Source organism: Hemitrygon akajei, unplaced genomic scaffold, assembly GCF_048418815.1.
Source record: "Hemitrygon akajei unplaced genomic scaffold, sHemAka1.3 Scf000039, whole genome shotgun sequence".
NCBI classification, from domain to species: Eukaryota; Metazoa; Chordata; class Chondrichthyes; order Myliobatiformes; family Dasyatidae; genus Hemitrygon; species Hemitrygon akajei.
Genome location: NW_027331925.1, coordinates 9409117 through 9424795, shown reverse-complemented (window position 1 = coordinate 9424795; position 15679 = coordinate 9409117). Strand labels below are relative to the sequence as shown.

Sequence of the window (15679 nt, the reverse complement as noted above, 5' to 3'; positions counted from 1 at the left end):
ACATGCCCCCTCCGACTTGCATTCCGACCTTCCCTCTCACGCTAAATCTCTCCCTCTGTCTCTGTCTCGCTCTATCCCCTCTCCAGTCTCTCACCCCTCAGCCTCTCGCTCAATTTTCCACTCTCTCCTACACTCTCTCGCTCTCTTTCCACCACAATCTCTCTCGCACATGCACATACCCTCGCACCCCCTCTCTCTTGCCCGCACACAATCTCTATCGCCCACATACACTCTCTCTCCACTGCTCTCTCCACCCCTCCCCTCTGTATCTTTCCACCCACTCTGTTTGTTCTGGGTAAACATGTTTACCGCGAAGGTGGTGATGAAATCCTGCGACCTCCTGTACCGGATTTAATTGAGAGAGCAGGAGACAGACGGTCACTCCGTGGACGTGTCTCGGGACAGAGTGCGGGCATGGTGCTGGCCTCGATTTTCGTCTTCTTGATGGTGCCGGCACTGGGGGATGCGTTCCCGTGAGTACTGGAGGGACAGAGAGCGAGAGAGAGAGAGAGACATACAGACAGACAGAGAGCGAGAGAGAGAGAGAGAGAGAGAGAGAGAGAGAGAGAGAGAGAGAGAGAGAGAGAGAGAGAGGAGAGAGAGAGAGAGAGAGAGAGAGAGGAGAGAGAGAGAGAGAGAGAGAGAGACATGCAGACAGACAGAGAGCGAGAGAAAGAGGACAGATAGGAGAGAAAGGGGGGAGAGAGGGGGTGAGAGAGGGAGAGAGAGAGTGTGAGAGAGTGAGAGAGGACAGATAGGAGAGAAAGGGGAGAGAGAGAGACGGGAAAGGAGAGCGCAGCGAGATGGAGAGAGGGCGGAAAGATGGAGAGAGGGGGAGAAGGGGAAGTGAGGGGAGACGACTGGGAGAGGGAGGGGAGAGAGTGGGGAGAGACGAGAGAGGGCGGAGCGAGGGAGTAGAGAGGACATTGAGAGAGGAGGGGTAGAAGATGGAAGACAGGGCTGAGAAAGACGGGAAGAGAGAGCACAGAGAAGGGCAGAGAGTTGGGAGAGTGAGAGAGAGGGTGGTGTGAGAGTGGGTGAGAGGGGGAGAGAGTGGGCAAGGGGGACAAAGAAGTTAGTCTGGTGTCAGAGAGTAGGGAGAGAAAGTGACGGAGAGGGAGTTGGGAAAGAGAGAGGGGAAGTCGGTGAGAGAGGTGAAAAGCGAAAGTAAGGAGAAGCATGTGGTAGGAGTGGAGAGGAGATGGGGAGGGTGGGAGAGAGAGACAAGAGCGGGTGCGAAAGATGTGCAGACAAGGAAAGGTAAATCGTCGACACTGACCCCTGAGTATCACCATTAGACACTGGCAGGCAGACAGAAAAGGCCCCTTATATATCCAGTTCCTGACTCCTGTCTGTCAGCCGTTCCTCTGTACATGTCAATTTCTTTCCTGTAACGCCATTGGATTTTATCTTGTTAGCAGTCTCATCTGTGACACCTTATCAAATGTCTTATGAACATCCAAGTTCGAATATCCCCTACTCCTCCTTTGTTCACCCTACCAGATACTCCCTCGACAAACGCCTACGACTGTGGTTAGACTAACAGGCCGACAATTTCCTTATTTTGCTTCCCTCCTTTCTTAAAGGGTGAAGTGACATTTGCGATTTTCCAGTCCTCTGGCACCATGCCAGCGTTGAGTGATTCTTGAAAGTTCATGAACAATGCATCCGGTATCTCGTCAATATCCTCTCCTAGGACTCTGGATGTAGTCTGAGTTTGCTTTGCCGCTTTTTCCCTTGTAACAACAACAGCACTCACTCCAGCTCCCTGACTCTCACGGACCTTTGCCATTCCTGGTGTATTCCACAAGGAAGACAGATGCAAATTATGCATTAAGTTCATCTGTCCTTTCTTTGTTCCCCCATTACTAACTCTCGAGCATCATTTTCCAGTTGTTCAATATCAACTCTCAAGTCCATTTTATTCTTTGTATAAATAAATAAAAAATAGTATCCTACTCCATATTAATTGGCTAGATTGCCCTCATATTTCATCTTTTACCTTTTAGTTTTTTTTTGTTTTAGTCTCATTTTTAGTTGCCTTTTGTTGGATTTTAAAAACTTCCCAATCATCCATCTTCCCACTCAATGTTGTTAACTGATATGCCCATTCCTTGGATTTTACGCAGCCATTAGTTTCCCTTGTCAGTCACGGTTGCCTACCCCTGTCATCTGAGAACTTGTTCTGTGGGACATATCCATCTATGCATTGTGAACTATTCCCAGACACCAGCTATTTCTGCTTTGCAGTCATCCCCACCAGTACCCTTCTCCAATCCACCTGGGTAAACTCCACTCACACCCCTCTGTAATTCCCTTTATTCCATTGCAGTAGTGACGCATGTGACTTTTACTTCTCCCCTTGAGTTGCGGTATGAATTCAATTATATTGTGATCACTGTCCCCTCAGGGTTCCTTTACATTCAGCTCAATAAGATGTGGATTATTACACAACTAAGATGGCCTTTCACCGAGTAGGCTCAAGCACAAGCTGCCCTAAAAAGCCATCTCAAATCCATTCCATAAATGTCTTCCCTTGCGATGCGACAACAACCTGAAATTCCAATCCGCTGGCATATTAAAGCCCCGCATTAAAATTGCGTTGTTACCCGGATTACATGCTTTTTCTAGCTCACTTTGCAACCTCAACCCCAGATCTTGTCTCCTATTTTAAAGGCTATATGTCATTCCAATAATGTTTTTTTTTACCCTTGCAATTTCTTAACTTCACTCACAGAGATTCATCAACACCCTCTGACAACATTTCACCTCTTTATAAAGATGCAATTCCATCTCTTACTAACAGAGCTACAACACCGCCAGGGCCTTCCCGAATGTTCTTTTGAAACAAAATATATCCTTTGAAGTTAAGCTTCCAACGATGGCCTTCGTTCAGGCACGAGTCAGTGATGGGCGAGAAGTGGGCGAGAAGGCGCGAGAGGAGGAGGGGGAGAGAGATGTGGGAGAGCGTTGGGGAGAGAAGGGGAGAGAGAAAGGTGGAGGTTGTAGAGAGAAGGGATGAGAGGGGAGAGAGGGAAAGTGAACGAGGAGGGAGATATAGAGTGTGAGAGAGGAAGAGAAGGAGATTGAAGGAGAGTTAGAACGTGAGAGAGAGGAAGAGAAGAAAGGAAAGGAAGAGAGAAAAAATACGAGGGTCAGCAGGAGTCCGGGGAAAGAAGAGGAAGATAGTCAGGATAGAGAGGAGCGTGAGAGGATGCGCAGAAAGCAGACGGGGAAAGAAAGAGAAAGGGGATACGGGGGGGGGGGGGGAGAGAGGGAAGGAAGCTGGAGAGGGGGAGAGGGAGCTGGGTGGGAGGGGGAGATAGTGTGAGGTAGGAGTTGGAGGGCGAGAGAGTGAAGGAGAAAGAGAGTAACGGAAGAGGAAGAGAAAAATAGTGAGAGTGGGAAAAAGTAGGGAAAGCGAGGGGAGAGAGGAAGGAGAGGAGAGAGTAATTGAAGTGGTGTCGAGAGGGAGAGAGATAGGAGCTGAGAGATGGGGAGAGAGGTATGGAGAGCGAGAGGATGAAAGTGCATGGAATGTGTGAGAGAGAGAGGGAGAGGGGAAAAGGAAGCGATGGAGAGACGTGGGAGGGGGAGAGAGAGGGGCATAGAGAGGGGAGAGCGAGATGGGGAGACAGAGACAGACAGCCGAGCGCGGGAATGAAAGGTGAGGAGAGAGTGGGAAGGGAGGGTGAGAGTTGCTTGATAGATGGGAGAGGGAAGAGATTGAGTGGGGGAATGAGAGTGGGAAGGTGTAAGAGGGGGAGCTGGGGGGAATGAGGGAGAGTGAGGAGGGAGGCAAAGAGGATGTGAGAGTAGGAGAGTGGGAGAAGAGGAGAAATGTAGGGACAGAAGGGGAGGGAGAAAGGGAAGAGAAGGGGAGCCAGTGAGGAGAGATAGAGAGAGGGTGAGAGTGGGTAGGTAGCGGGAGAGGGTGAGAGCGGTGCAAAGAGGGAAGCGAAAATGAGGAGTGAGATAGAGGGTGAGAGAGTGAGGGAATAAGAGGAACAGACAAAGAGAGAGAAGGGTGATGGGTAACGAGAGCGTGGAGAGGGAGGTGAGACGTGGTGAGAAAGGGGAAAATTGGGAGGAAGGTAGAGAGTGGGCTAAAGGGGACAAAGGCAAAGACAAATGTAAAATGGTAGACAGAAAATGAGAGGGAGGGATGGAGTGGGAGAGTGGAGGAAAGATAGATGGTGAGAGAAAGGGGACCATGGAGAGAGGCGGAGAAGGGAAAGGGGGAAAAGAGGAAGAGAGAGGGGGAGGTGAGATGGGATAGAGAGAGAGGTGAGAGAAAGGGGAGAGTGGGTGAGTGATGGGGAGTTCGGGGAGAAAGAGGGGTGAAGGGGTCGACGGAGACTGGAGAGAGCGGGAGAGCGAGTGGGCGGGGAGAGAGGTGAGAGGGAGGGGTTGAGCGAAGGGGAGGGAGCGAACGAGGAAGAGGGGGGTGAGACGACAGAGGAGGAAAGGATGGGGAGATATATGAGAGAGTGGGAGGGGGTGAAACGAGGTAGAGATAGAGGGTGAGATGGGAAGAGAAAGAAAGCGAAGGAGGAAGAGAAGCAGGCGAGGAAGAGAGAAAGCTGACACAAAGTACACTGCAGATGCTGGGGTCAAATCAACACGCACTTCACACTGGAGCAACTCAGCAGGTCGGGCAGCATCCGTGGAAACGAACAGTCAACGTTTCGGGCCGAGACCCTTCGTCAGGACCCAAAGAAAGGAAGAAAGACCCAGAAAGAAAGCTGAATGGGGAAAGAGAGTGAGGGCGGGGGGGGGGGGGGGGAGAGAAGGAACAGACAGGGTAGATGGGGTGGGGTAGGCGAGTGAGAGAGTGTAGAGAAAGGGGTAGTTGGGGTGAGTGAGGCGGAGAGAGAGACGACGGTCTGTCAGTCTGGGGAACAGGAGGTTTCATCATCGCAGGCAGGCGTCGATCCGAGGAGATCATGGGTTTGTGCCACCGGTGGACAGTGTCCTCTGCAGGGCACAAGCCGGGAAGATTTGAAAAACCGTCTGCCCCTCTCCCCCTCTCTACGTCACTCATAGGGGCAAGTGCCGATACAACTTGGCACCAGTGTCGTCGCAGAGTTGTAAATAACATTACTCTGGCTCAGGGACCCCGGCTCCGGATTTCTTTCTCGGGGTTTACTTCCGAAGCCTTTCCCAGGGGTGGGAATGGCCGGAAGGCAGCGGAGCTTTAAAATCAGTGTTTTCCTTCTCCCAGGCGAGCTGCCGTCCAGGGCTGCTGGGCCGAGCCTACCGGAAGCAACTGGTTTTGAGGCGTCAGTGGTTCGCCTTTGCCCCTTCTCTTGTCAGTAGAAACAGTTTCCCCGGGCTAAGAGCTGGGCTTGGTTGTCAGAGGCTGTTAGAGACGCACGCCATGTTGAACAAGTTATAGGTAGTGGGGCACCTTAGGTCGCACAGTCTTGTCTTGCTTTGTCCATACGGCACCAACCGCCGCCACTGCGCTATAAACATGCAGGAGCAGTGTGTGGTTAGTGCCTCGCTCAAAGACACACACTGCCTCGAGTCCGAGTCATTCCCAGGAACAAGAATTCCCACAGACTTGGAGACGCCCTGTTCCTCGTACATGGAGCATGAGGTCTCACATTCCGACAAACAGGCTGTCTCACAGTGCGAGAAGCAGGCGGTCACACTCTGGGGAATGAGGTGTCCCACAGTCCGGCGGGTATATCCGTCTGCAGGGTTTTCATCGTGAGTGACAGACCCAAGTATTTCTGAGCGATCTCCCTCCTTTTCCAGGGATGTTCTGGTGCTGATCCCGTCGGAGATACAGATCGGGACCCAGGAGAAGGTTTGCGTGATCCAGCCCACGGGGACAGGGAGCGGATCGCTCCGGGTGACTCTTCACTATGCCTCCATCAACGCCACCCTCCTGGACAAGGACACGGCGGGCGTGGGGCACCAAGGGTGTATGGAGTTCACGGTAAGTGGAGGGATGGGGTGTTATCGGTGGAGAGGATGCCACGAACTCGGGACAAACTTGGTCCTCACTCTCACCTCGTCCCTCACCACTGCTTTTGGGCTGAAGTGTACCGGCCGTTTCTTAGGACAGATCTACACCGTGTCAATGTGCCGTGTTGATACAGTTCCCATCATCCTTCATGTGACCTTCAATTGTTCTGTGCCCAGGTGCCGGACATTGAACTGCAGGATGAATATAATTCAGTGGCCACCATCACCGTTATTGGATCCGGCCAGACAGAGGCAATCAATGTCACCAGGAAGGTTCTCCTGAGGAAACTGCATTCCTTGACGTTCGTACAGACGGACAAGCCCGTGTACAAACCTGGCCAGGCAGGTGAGTGGCGAAGCACAGGCCCCTCCCAGGTGAGCCTTCTGCCGACGGGCAGGTTTATCAGTACTGCACTGGGAGGCTCCCCAGATAGCGATAATCCAGGTAGTCCACATCTGCCACATGGTTCTGTCCTCCGATCTACTGATCGGGAGTGTGAGGGAACACTCCCCACTTCCCTGGGTGTGGATTATCCACGCAATCCACGTCGGCCACAATATCCTCTTCCCTCATCTACAGGTCAGGATTGTAAGGGGGAGGGTGGTGAGGTAACACTCCCCACTTTCCTGAGTGTGGTTAGTTCAGGCACTCTACATCCGCCACCTTCCCCTCCACCCAATCTGCTGTTCAGGGTGGTAAGGGAACGATTCCCATTGCCCTGTTTGAGGTTAGTCCCTGCATTCCACATCCGCCGCATTTTCATCTCCCGCATCTAAAATACGGAGTTAAAAATAACCCTGGGTGGGGGTTAGTCCATGCACTCCACTTCTTCATTATCTTCTCTCTCCAATCACAGGTGTGAGGAGACTCTCCCCACTTCTCTGGGTGGAGATAATCTATGCACTCCATATCTGTCTCAGTTCCCCTCCTCATCTGCAGGTCATAGGTGTGAGGAGTAACAAAAACCGTGGAGTATCTCGACACCACGTAGGTCGAAACAGGCCCGAAGATTGTTCATTCCCTCTCCTCCAAACTCACCCTACCCAAACATTCCCATAGTCCACCATCAGCCCTTGGTACTGCTGTTGATCTGTCACTGTACACCACCAGCCCCTCTCGGTCTCCTCACTTCTCTTGTGTGGAGGGACGAGAGTTGGACGCTGCCGTTGACAAGCCTCCCCTTCCAGGTCCCACATCTTGTCTGGGTCTCAATCTTGGATCTCCATCCTCAACGTGGTAATGGGTTGATGATGGTAATCAGCATCGTAATCATCAGGAGGTCAAGGGTTCAATAAGGATAGTGGAACGATGAGAAGATTCTTGGAACAATGTCCCAGAAATCTTCTACATTCCCACTGGAGCCAACGACCTCAATTCCTTTAGGATATCCGTTCCCAGGAACCTGATGCGAAAGAAGGGACCTCGACAAGGCTTTGAGTACAGGAGTCAGGAGTCACGTTGCAGTTGTACAAGAGGTCGGCGAGGCCGCACTTGGAGTACGGTGTTCGGATTTGGTCGCCCTGCTGTGGAAAGATGCCATTGAGCTGAAACGAGTGCATAGGGAGATTTATGAGGATGTTGCCGGGACTCGAGGGATTGCGTTATAAGGGACAGGTCATAAGAAACAGTCTCTTCACCCCCTAGTTGTGCCGAACTATTAATCTGCCTCGTCCCGTCACCCTGGAGTTAGATCCTAGCCCTCCATAACAGTCCCATCCATGTACCAACCCAAACTCCTCTTAAATATTGAAATCGAAGTGTCATCTACCACTTGGGCTGGCAGCTCGTTCCACCCTCTGAGTGGAGAGTTCCCCCCTTTAACCCTCACATACTGTTCGGGTCAAATTTGACCCGTTTTGACATTTGACAGCAGTAAAAAACACCCTAAACGCTATTTTTAGCCGAAATCTGATGACTTTTCCTCAAGTGACCCAAAATGCTCAAAAATGAAAATATTAAAAAATTATATACTTTTGTACAGATGCTACAAATTTTTGTACATTTTGGCTGCTCCGGGTTAATTTTCACCCGTATCTATTGAAATGGATTTTAGATCTCAGAAACATTAATTAAGGATTAATCACCCATTTATTAATGTCAGATACACATTCTAAATAGATCTGTCGCAGGCTGTATCACGGTAACAATGGTACTGGGGAAGAGGCTGACGGCATTTCAAGTACCTCTGGTCAAACTTTGTTATTTATGAGGGCATTCAGGGGCCGGGTCAGAATTGACCTGGACCATACTGTGAAGGTATAGAATATGAACAGTATCTTTTACCCTTAAACCATGAACTCAAATTATTGGTGACCCAAGGCGCAATATGTTCTTTCAGAGGGTGCTCTGTATGTGGAACGATGTGCAAGAGGAAGTGGTAGAGGCTGGTACATTAACACCACACTGGATAGGAAACGTTAGATGGATATGGTGGTCCGTCTGTGGAACGAGCTGCCAGAGGAAGTGATTGAGGCTGGTACATTAACACCACACTGGATAGGGACATGGATAGGAAAAGTTAGATGGATATGGTGGTCCGTCTGTGGAACGAACTGCCAGAGGAAGTGATTGAGGCTGGTACATAAACAGCACTCGAACTCGGACACGGAGAGGAATGGATCGGAGCAGGGATTCCCAACCTGGTGTCTACGGACCCCTTGCCTAATGGTTACTGGTCGAAGGTATGAGTAAAGTTGGAAAGTAAGGGATTAGAGCGATACGGGATGGACGGGGGAGCAGAGAGGACCAGCTCAATGTGGGGGTGGGGATTCGCAGTGTGATCTTCGGCCAAAGGGCAGTTTCCATGCTTTGTGACCCTCTGACCGAGATTAACACTGGGGCAAAGTAGGAGCAGAGGACAGCCGGAGTGCTCCTCCCTTCCGGCCTCCTGTCTCCGAGGAATTGACCTTAGGTCTCAGGAGGTGAAAGGTGAGAAGGTGTTTGACCACGCCCCCCGCCGCTCTCGGCATGTGTGTGTGTTAGGAGGGTGGTAGAGGAGTTAATGGGTTCATGACCTTCTGGGAAGGTCAGGAGTCGGGGGTCATTCCGTCTGGTATCTCACTCTGCGCTTTGCCTTCCAGTGCGGTTCCGCGTCGTCTCTCTGACCCAGGATTTCTTGCCGGCCGAGGAGAAGGTGAGGAAGAGCCGACCCCAGCCACTGCGTTCCACCGACCCACCGAACACCGTCGACGCTCGTTCCCCCTCTAAGCTCACCCTCACCCTCAACTCCGTCCCCACAGCTTCTCTTCCCCACACCCACACTTCACAACTGGAGCCTTGGCCACCTGCACCAGATCGATGGGCTGAATGGCCTTTCCCCGCCTCCATCCTGTCCTTCACTCCTTGTCCCATAGCCCTCTCTGCTTCTCTCTCCCTTCCCTTTCGCTCACTCCCCTCCTTTCTCCTCACTTCCTCTCGCCCTCCATCCTGTCCTTCACTCCTTGTCACATAGCCCTCTCTGCTTCTCTCTCCCTTCCCTTTCGCTCACTCCCCTCCTTTCCCCTCACTTCCTCTCGCCCTCCATCCTGTCCTTCACTCCTTGTCCCATAGCCCTCTCTGCTTCTCTCTCCCTTCCCTTTCGCTCACTCCCCTCCTTTCCCCTCACTTCCTCTCGCCCTCCATCCTTTCCTTCCCCAATGTTTCCTCTCCCTCTGACAGTTTCTACTTCGCTCTCACCTCAGTGATGTCCATCCCGCCTGGGATGGGTCAGTCATCCCTCTTCTTCCCCTCCCCTGACACCTCTGTCGGTCTTCCCGTCCTCCATTTCACTCTCCACTTTCTCAACCCGTCCCCCCCTTCTCCAGCCTCGTCACTCCCTCCGTCTCTCCAGCCTCTATCTCCACTTTAGCCCATCCATCGGACCCCTCCTTCCATCAGTCGCCCCCCTCCCTTAGACTCCCCCCTCCAAATCTCCCGTCCCCCTCCTCACCCTTCCCTCTGTGTCTCAGCTTCCCTCCCCCTCTCCCCCCTCGTCCTTCCCTAAGTATCTCCTTTTCCACGCCATTCCGCACTCTCAGCTCTCCCTTCATTTCTCCCTCGGCCTTCCCTCCGTCTCCCACTCCTTCAGCCACCCCCCTCCATTGCTCCCATCATAATGTGGCCTCTCCGTTTCTCTCTGCAGTACCCGCTGATAACGCTCTGGGTGAGTCCCGTCAACAGGATCCAGGCCTCGGCCTCACGCTACACCAGGTCAGGGAGTGTCTCCATATTTCTGGGCCCATGAAACATTCCAAGTAACTGAGGATAAGGCACGGCCCTGGCTCAGGCCTGTGCTAGTGATCCAACTGGCATCATACAGGGCTCTGGGTCCAGGGAGCGTTCTGGGGGCCTAGGACCGGATCAGGGCCTGGTTCCGGCTGAATCTGACTCCAGCCTAGAACACACATGGACCTTGGGCCCAGTTACTGTTCCTGGAGCACCAGTCCGTATTAGGGTAGGATTGAGGCCAATGCTAGCGAATGTGATCCTACCCAAGGTTATATTCCAACCTTAGGGCCGGGCTACTGCTCCAAGTGCTCAGGGATGAGTTAGGCCCTGACTCGGGTCTCTGCCAGTGAATCTGACACTAGGTCAATGTTGCCTCTAAGGTGTGTGCATACTTGCGCAAACACATCTTTCGCTACCAGCGCACAACGAAATTCAAACTACACATAAAAGGTTGTCACCCTCCGCCTCTTTGGCATGTTAAGTACATATCACGATCATATACAATAATGAATAACTGGAGTACAACTCCCACATAGTCCACTATTATTTTTATTAGGAGACATTGAAGGGACAATACCGAAACTTAAATTGAATAAGTATCAGAAAAAATTTATAAAAATTGCATTGGCAGTAGCCAAAAAAGTTATCGCAGTTACTTGGAAATCTGATTTATATTTAACTATGGATCATTGGAATAATGAAATACATAGTTGTATTCCACTTGAAAAAATTACGTATAGTCTAAGAAATGAATATGATATATTTTTGAAAATTTGGTTCCCATACTTACAAAAGATAGGATTAAATACATAGGTCCTTTGAAGATAAAGTTATAAAGTAATTGGGGAAAGTAAAAATAAATATCAAAATTATTTTGAACTCCATGGAGCATGTGGGGATCCTCCGATATCCAGGCAATCTTTCTCTTCTTTCCTTTTTTTCTTTCTTTAGATAAGGGTTAAAGGGGGGAGGAGGGTTAAGGGGAGGGGGAGGGACAATATTATTTTTCTCACTATTTTATCATCACATTTATTCTCTGTAATTTCTAAAATTTAATAAATAAATAATAGTTAAAAAAATAATGAATAACCTAATTTCGGGCTTCCAGGTATCGATTATAACCGACGTTTCGATGGAAAAATCTGCCATTTTCATCAGGGATGATGCCTGGGCATATCCAGTATGGTGGCATTTATGCCCCGACTTCCCTCCCTCCTGATTGGTTAGTCCTCATCCAATCAGGTTTGCATTCTCCCACCTTGTTTACAATCCTGTTCCATTTCTTATTCAGCGCGGGACCCACGTATTTGTTAATATTCTTTTGCTCTAGTTTTGTTTCGATGGGTTCCTTCATCATGCGGTCTCAAACCCCATTGGCGCGGCACAATCGTTTATCAATACTACGGCCATTGAGAAATCAATGTTCTGCTACCACCGATTTCTCCGGGAACGCAAACGGACACAGCTCCTTTGCTCCTTGATGCGTGTTTCCACTGTGCATGAAACTACCATTTGCTTTTGGTATCGCTTTTGGTATCGCATTTGCACCATTTGCTTTTGGGATCGCTTGGTGAAGGACGCTATTGAAATAAATCTAAAAGAAAGAATTTTAACAGAGACGAAGGTCTCGCTCTAAGTAGTGTAGCCCCTGGCACGCCCCAGGCTCGCTCATCTCGCTTCCGTCTAGGGGGAGCAGCCTTCGGCCCCGCCAAACTCGATAATCAGCTTGGGTGGATGCTGTGTGATGTCCCCGCCTCGCCAAATAACAGACAGTACACCATATGCGATTAAATGGGTTCACGTTATAGATCTTACTAGAACTAATTGATTAATAACGATACAGTATATACGAAGGAACAGAAACTTATGAAAGTCCAAACCACTTCGTGCACAACCGTTGGAGCTCAATTAACGAAGTCTTCTGGCCACCATTCGATCCCCTCAGACCTCCTCGACTCGTAGCTCAGGACCACCCGAAGTGATCAACCAAGCACCTCAGGAACGTTTGTCTTCGTCTCTTCTTCTCGCCGAAAAACCTGGCCTCGGACCCCCGCTCGAAACCGTCGCCCAGTTTACAGCATCGCGTCCTCTCTCTCTCTCACCCTCTCGCGCCAGCTCCCCAAAAGCCCGCCAACAACAGCTTACAGACCCAGAGGAGAGAATTACATCTATCCCAATCGGTTAACAAATGAATACAATTCTCGTTATCAGTAATGTTAGCCCAAACAAGCTTCAGTTATCATAACACAGAAGCATTGTTACTTTTAACAAAACAAAGAAGCCATTTTGATTAACATACGCAGTAACAAAAAAAGAAGAAACCCCATTACACCAGTAAACAAGTTGGGAGAGCGTTAACCTGATTGGAGGAGGACTAACCAATCAGGAGGGACAGAAGATGGGAGCATAAATACCACCTGATTAGATACGCCCAGGCATCGCCCCTGATAAATATGGAAATTTCAGTTATCAAAACCTCAGTTAAAATCAATACTTGTAATCGGCTGGAAGCCCGAGAAGAGTTCATTCGTCATATACGCCGGGAAAACGTTACCGTTCATCGATTTTACTGTGTACACAATTACAATTCCTCTTCCGGATTCTGACGCGAACGGTGTTGACAACATGAAGGCTGCGGTGATTTATCTGCAGATTTTAGAACTGGCTTATTTATGCTGTTTTTATTGAAGAAGCTGTTCATTCGCAAACGTTGTTACTGGGCAGAAAAATGCACAGCACACGATTTCTGCACATATTAGTCATTAAAAATTAGAGCGACCGTCGCTCATCGGAGATTATAATTTGACCCCGGGGCCAGCGAAATTTCCAGAAGCTCAGGTATAAAGTCAAGGCGCGGCTCGGGCCTATGCTGGTGAATTCAATCCCATCTCTGGAATAGTACAGCGATTTTTGGGCTTTTCCATGAACACCGGTGTTTGGGGAGGGGGCTGAGGAGCTTGTTGACCTTGAGAGAGAGCCTGGGAAGTGGAAGTGCTGCTGGTACAAACCGACGCTTATTCTAGACACATCGGCCCAGAAATACTAAACAAATCCAGGGCTAGTCTGTGTCCAATCCAGGACTAATTTGAGCCCAAATCTGGGAACAATCCAGGACAAATCCGGCACCTATCATGCACAAGTCCAAGACCAATCAGGATCATTCCCGGACCAGTCCAGGCCAAATCTGAATCAAATTAGCCAGACAACCCACACAAAATGCTGGTGGAACACAGCAGGCCAGGCAGCATCTGTAAGGAGAAGCACTGTCGACGTTTCGGGCCGAGAACCTTCTTCAGGACTAACTGAATGGAAAGATAGTAAGAGATTTGAAAGTATTGGGAGAGGGGGAAATACGAAATGATAGGAGAAAACCGGAGGGGGTGGGATGAAGCTAAAACCTGGAAAGGTGATTGGCGAAAGTGATACAGAGCTGGAGAAGGGAAAGGATCATGGGACGGGAGGCCTCGGGAGAAAGAAAGGGGGAGGGGGAGCACCAGAGGGAGATGGAGAACAGGCAAACAACTAAATATGTCAGGGATGGGGTAAGAAGGAGGGGTATTAACGGAAGTTAGAGAAGTCAATGTTCATGCCATCAGGTTGGAGGCTACCCAGCCGGTAGATAAGGTGTTGTTCCTCCAAACTGAGTTTGGATTCATTTTGACAGTAGAGGAGGCCATGGATAGACATATCAGAATGGGAATGGGACCTGGAATTAAAATGTGTGGCCACTGGGAGATCCTGCTTTCTCTGGCGGACCGAGCGTAGGTGTTCAGCGAAACGGTCTCCCAGTCTACGTCGGGTCTCACCAATATATGAAAGGCCACACCGGGAGCACCGGACGCAGTATACCACACCAGCCGACTCGCAGGTGAAGTGTTGCCTCACCTGGAAGGACTGTCTGGGGCCTTGAATGGTGGTGAGGGAGGAAGTGTAAGGGCAGGTGTAGCACTTGTTCCGCTTACAAGGATAAGTGCCAGGAGGGAGATCGGTGGGAAGGGATGGGGGAGGGGACGTGTGGACAAGGGAGTCGCGTAGGGAGAGATCCCTGCGGAGAGCAGAAAGAGGGTGGAAGGGAAAGATGTGCTTGGTAGTAGGATCCCGTTGGAGGTGGCGAAAGTTATGAAGAATTATACGTTGGACCTGGAGGCTGGTGGGGTGGTAAGTGAGGACAAGGGGAACCCTATCCCGAGTGGGGTGGCGGGCGGATGGGGTGAGGGCCGATGTGCGGGAAATGGGAGAGATGCGTTTGAGAACTGATGGTGTTGATGATGGACGAAGGGAAGCCCCTTTGTTTAAAAAAGGAAGACATCTCCTTCGTCCTGGAATGAAAAGCCTCATCCTGAGAGCAGATGCGGCAGAGACGGAGGAATTGTGAGAAGGGGATAGCCTTTTTGCAAGAGACAGTGTGGGAAGATGAATAGTCCAGGTAGCTGTGAGAGTCTGTAGGCTTAAAGTAGATATCAGTAGATAAGCCGTCTCCAGAGATGGAGACAGAAAGATCAAGAAAGTGGAGGGAGGTGTCGGAAATGGACCAGGTAAATTTGAGGGCAGGGTGAACGTTGGAGGCAAAGTTAATGAAGTCAATGAGCTCAGCATGCGTGCAGGAGGCAGCGCCAATGCATTCGTCGATGTAGCGAAAGAAAAAAGGGGGACGGATACCCGTATAGACTTGGAACATGGACTGTTCCACAAAGCCAACGAAAAGGCAGGTACAACTGGGACCCATGCGGGTGCCCATTGCTACTCGCTTGGTTTGGAGGAAGTGGGAGGAGCCAAAGGAGAAATTATTGAGAGTCAGATCTAATACCGCTAGACGGAGGAGATTGGTGGTAGGTAGAAGGGAATTGGTTAGGTCTGGAATCCAAAAAGAAGCGAAGAGCTTTGATACCGTCTCGGTGGGGGTGGAGATATATAGGGACTAGACGTCCATGGTGAAAATAAGGCGGTGGGGGCCAGGGAACTTAAAATCATTGAAAAATTAGCTAGAATTGTTTTTCTTGTACAAACGGCATGGTGAAGTGGAAGGGGCGGCGACGAGACAGAACTGTGTGTGGGTGGGGAGGGGGCACTGTGGAATGGGGAGGGACAGGGGCAAAAAGTGCGAGAAAAAGAGCTGGTTAGGAGAGAGAGAGATACAGGGAGGGAGGGAGAGAGTATGAGAGGGGAAAGGGAGAGAGATAGTTTGGGGGAAAGAGAAAGAAAGAGATAGATGCAGAGACAGGCACGCAGAGAGAAAGATTGGGGAGAGACAGTGCTGAGGGAAAGGTGGAAGAGAGGGACGGAAGGGAGAGAGAGGAAGGTTAAATTGAGAGAAAGGCAGATCTGGTGGAGAAGCGAGAGAAAGAGAGAGTAAGGCAGTCTGATAGAGCTGGGAGAGAATAGAAAGGAGAGATACAGGCAAATAGATAGATACTTTATTCATCCCAAAGGAAATTACCGTGTCACCGTAGCATTACAAGTGCACAGATGTACAAACGTTAGAAGAGAAGTATGAAA

At 50.2% G+C, this 15679-nt stretch overlaps 1 protein-coding gene across 1 annotated transcript in view; it reads left to right on the top strand.

Moving 5' to 3' along the window:
• The first annotated feature begins 322 nt into the window (after positions 1-322).
• Positions 323-15679, top strand: part of LOC140720288 (alpha-2-macroglobulin-like) — a 69187-nt gene continuing 53830 nt past the window's right edge. Inside the window, exons 1-5 of the mRNA XM_073035153.1 lie at positions 323-473; positions 5764-5947; positions 6154-6322; positions 9058-9110; positions 10098-10118. Of these exons, the coding sequence (XP_072891254.1) occupies positions 415-473; positions 5764-5947; positions 6154-6322; positions 9058-9110; positions 10098-10118 (486 nt within the window). The 5' untranslated portion in view covers positions 323-414. The remainder of the gene's footprint in view (positions 474-5763; positions 5948-6153; positions 6323-9057; positions 9111-10097; positions 10119-15679) is intronic.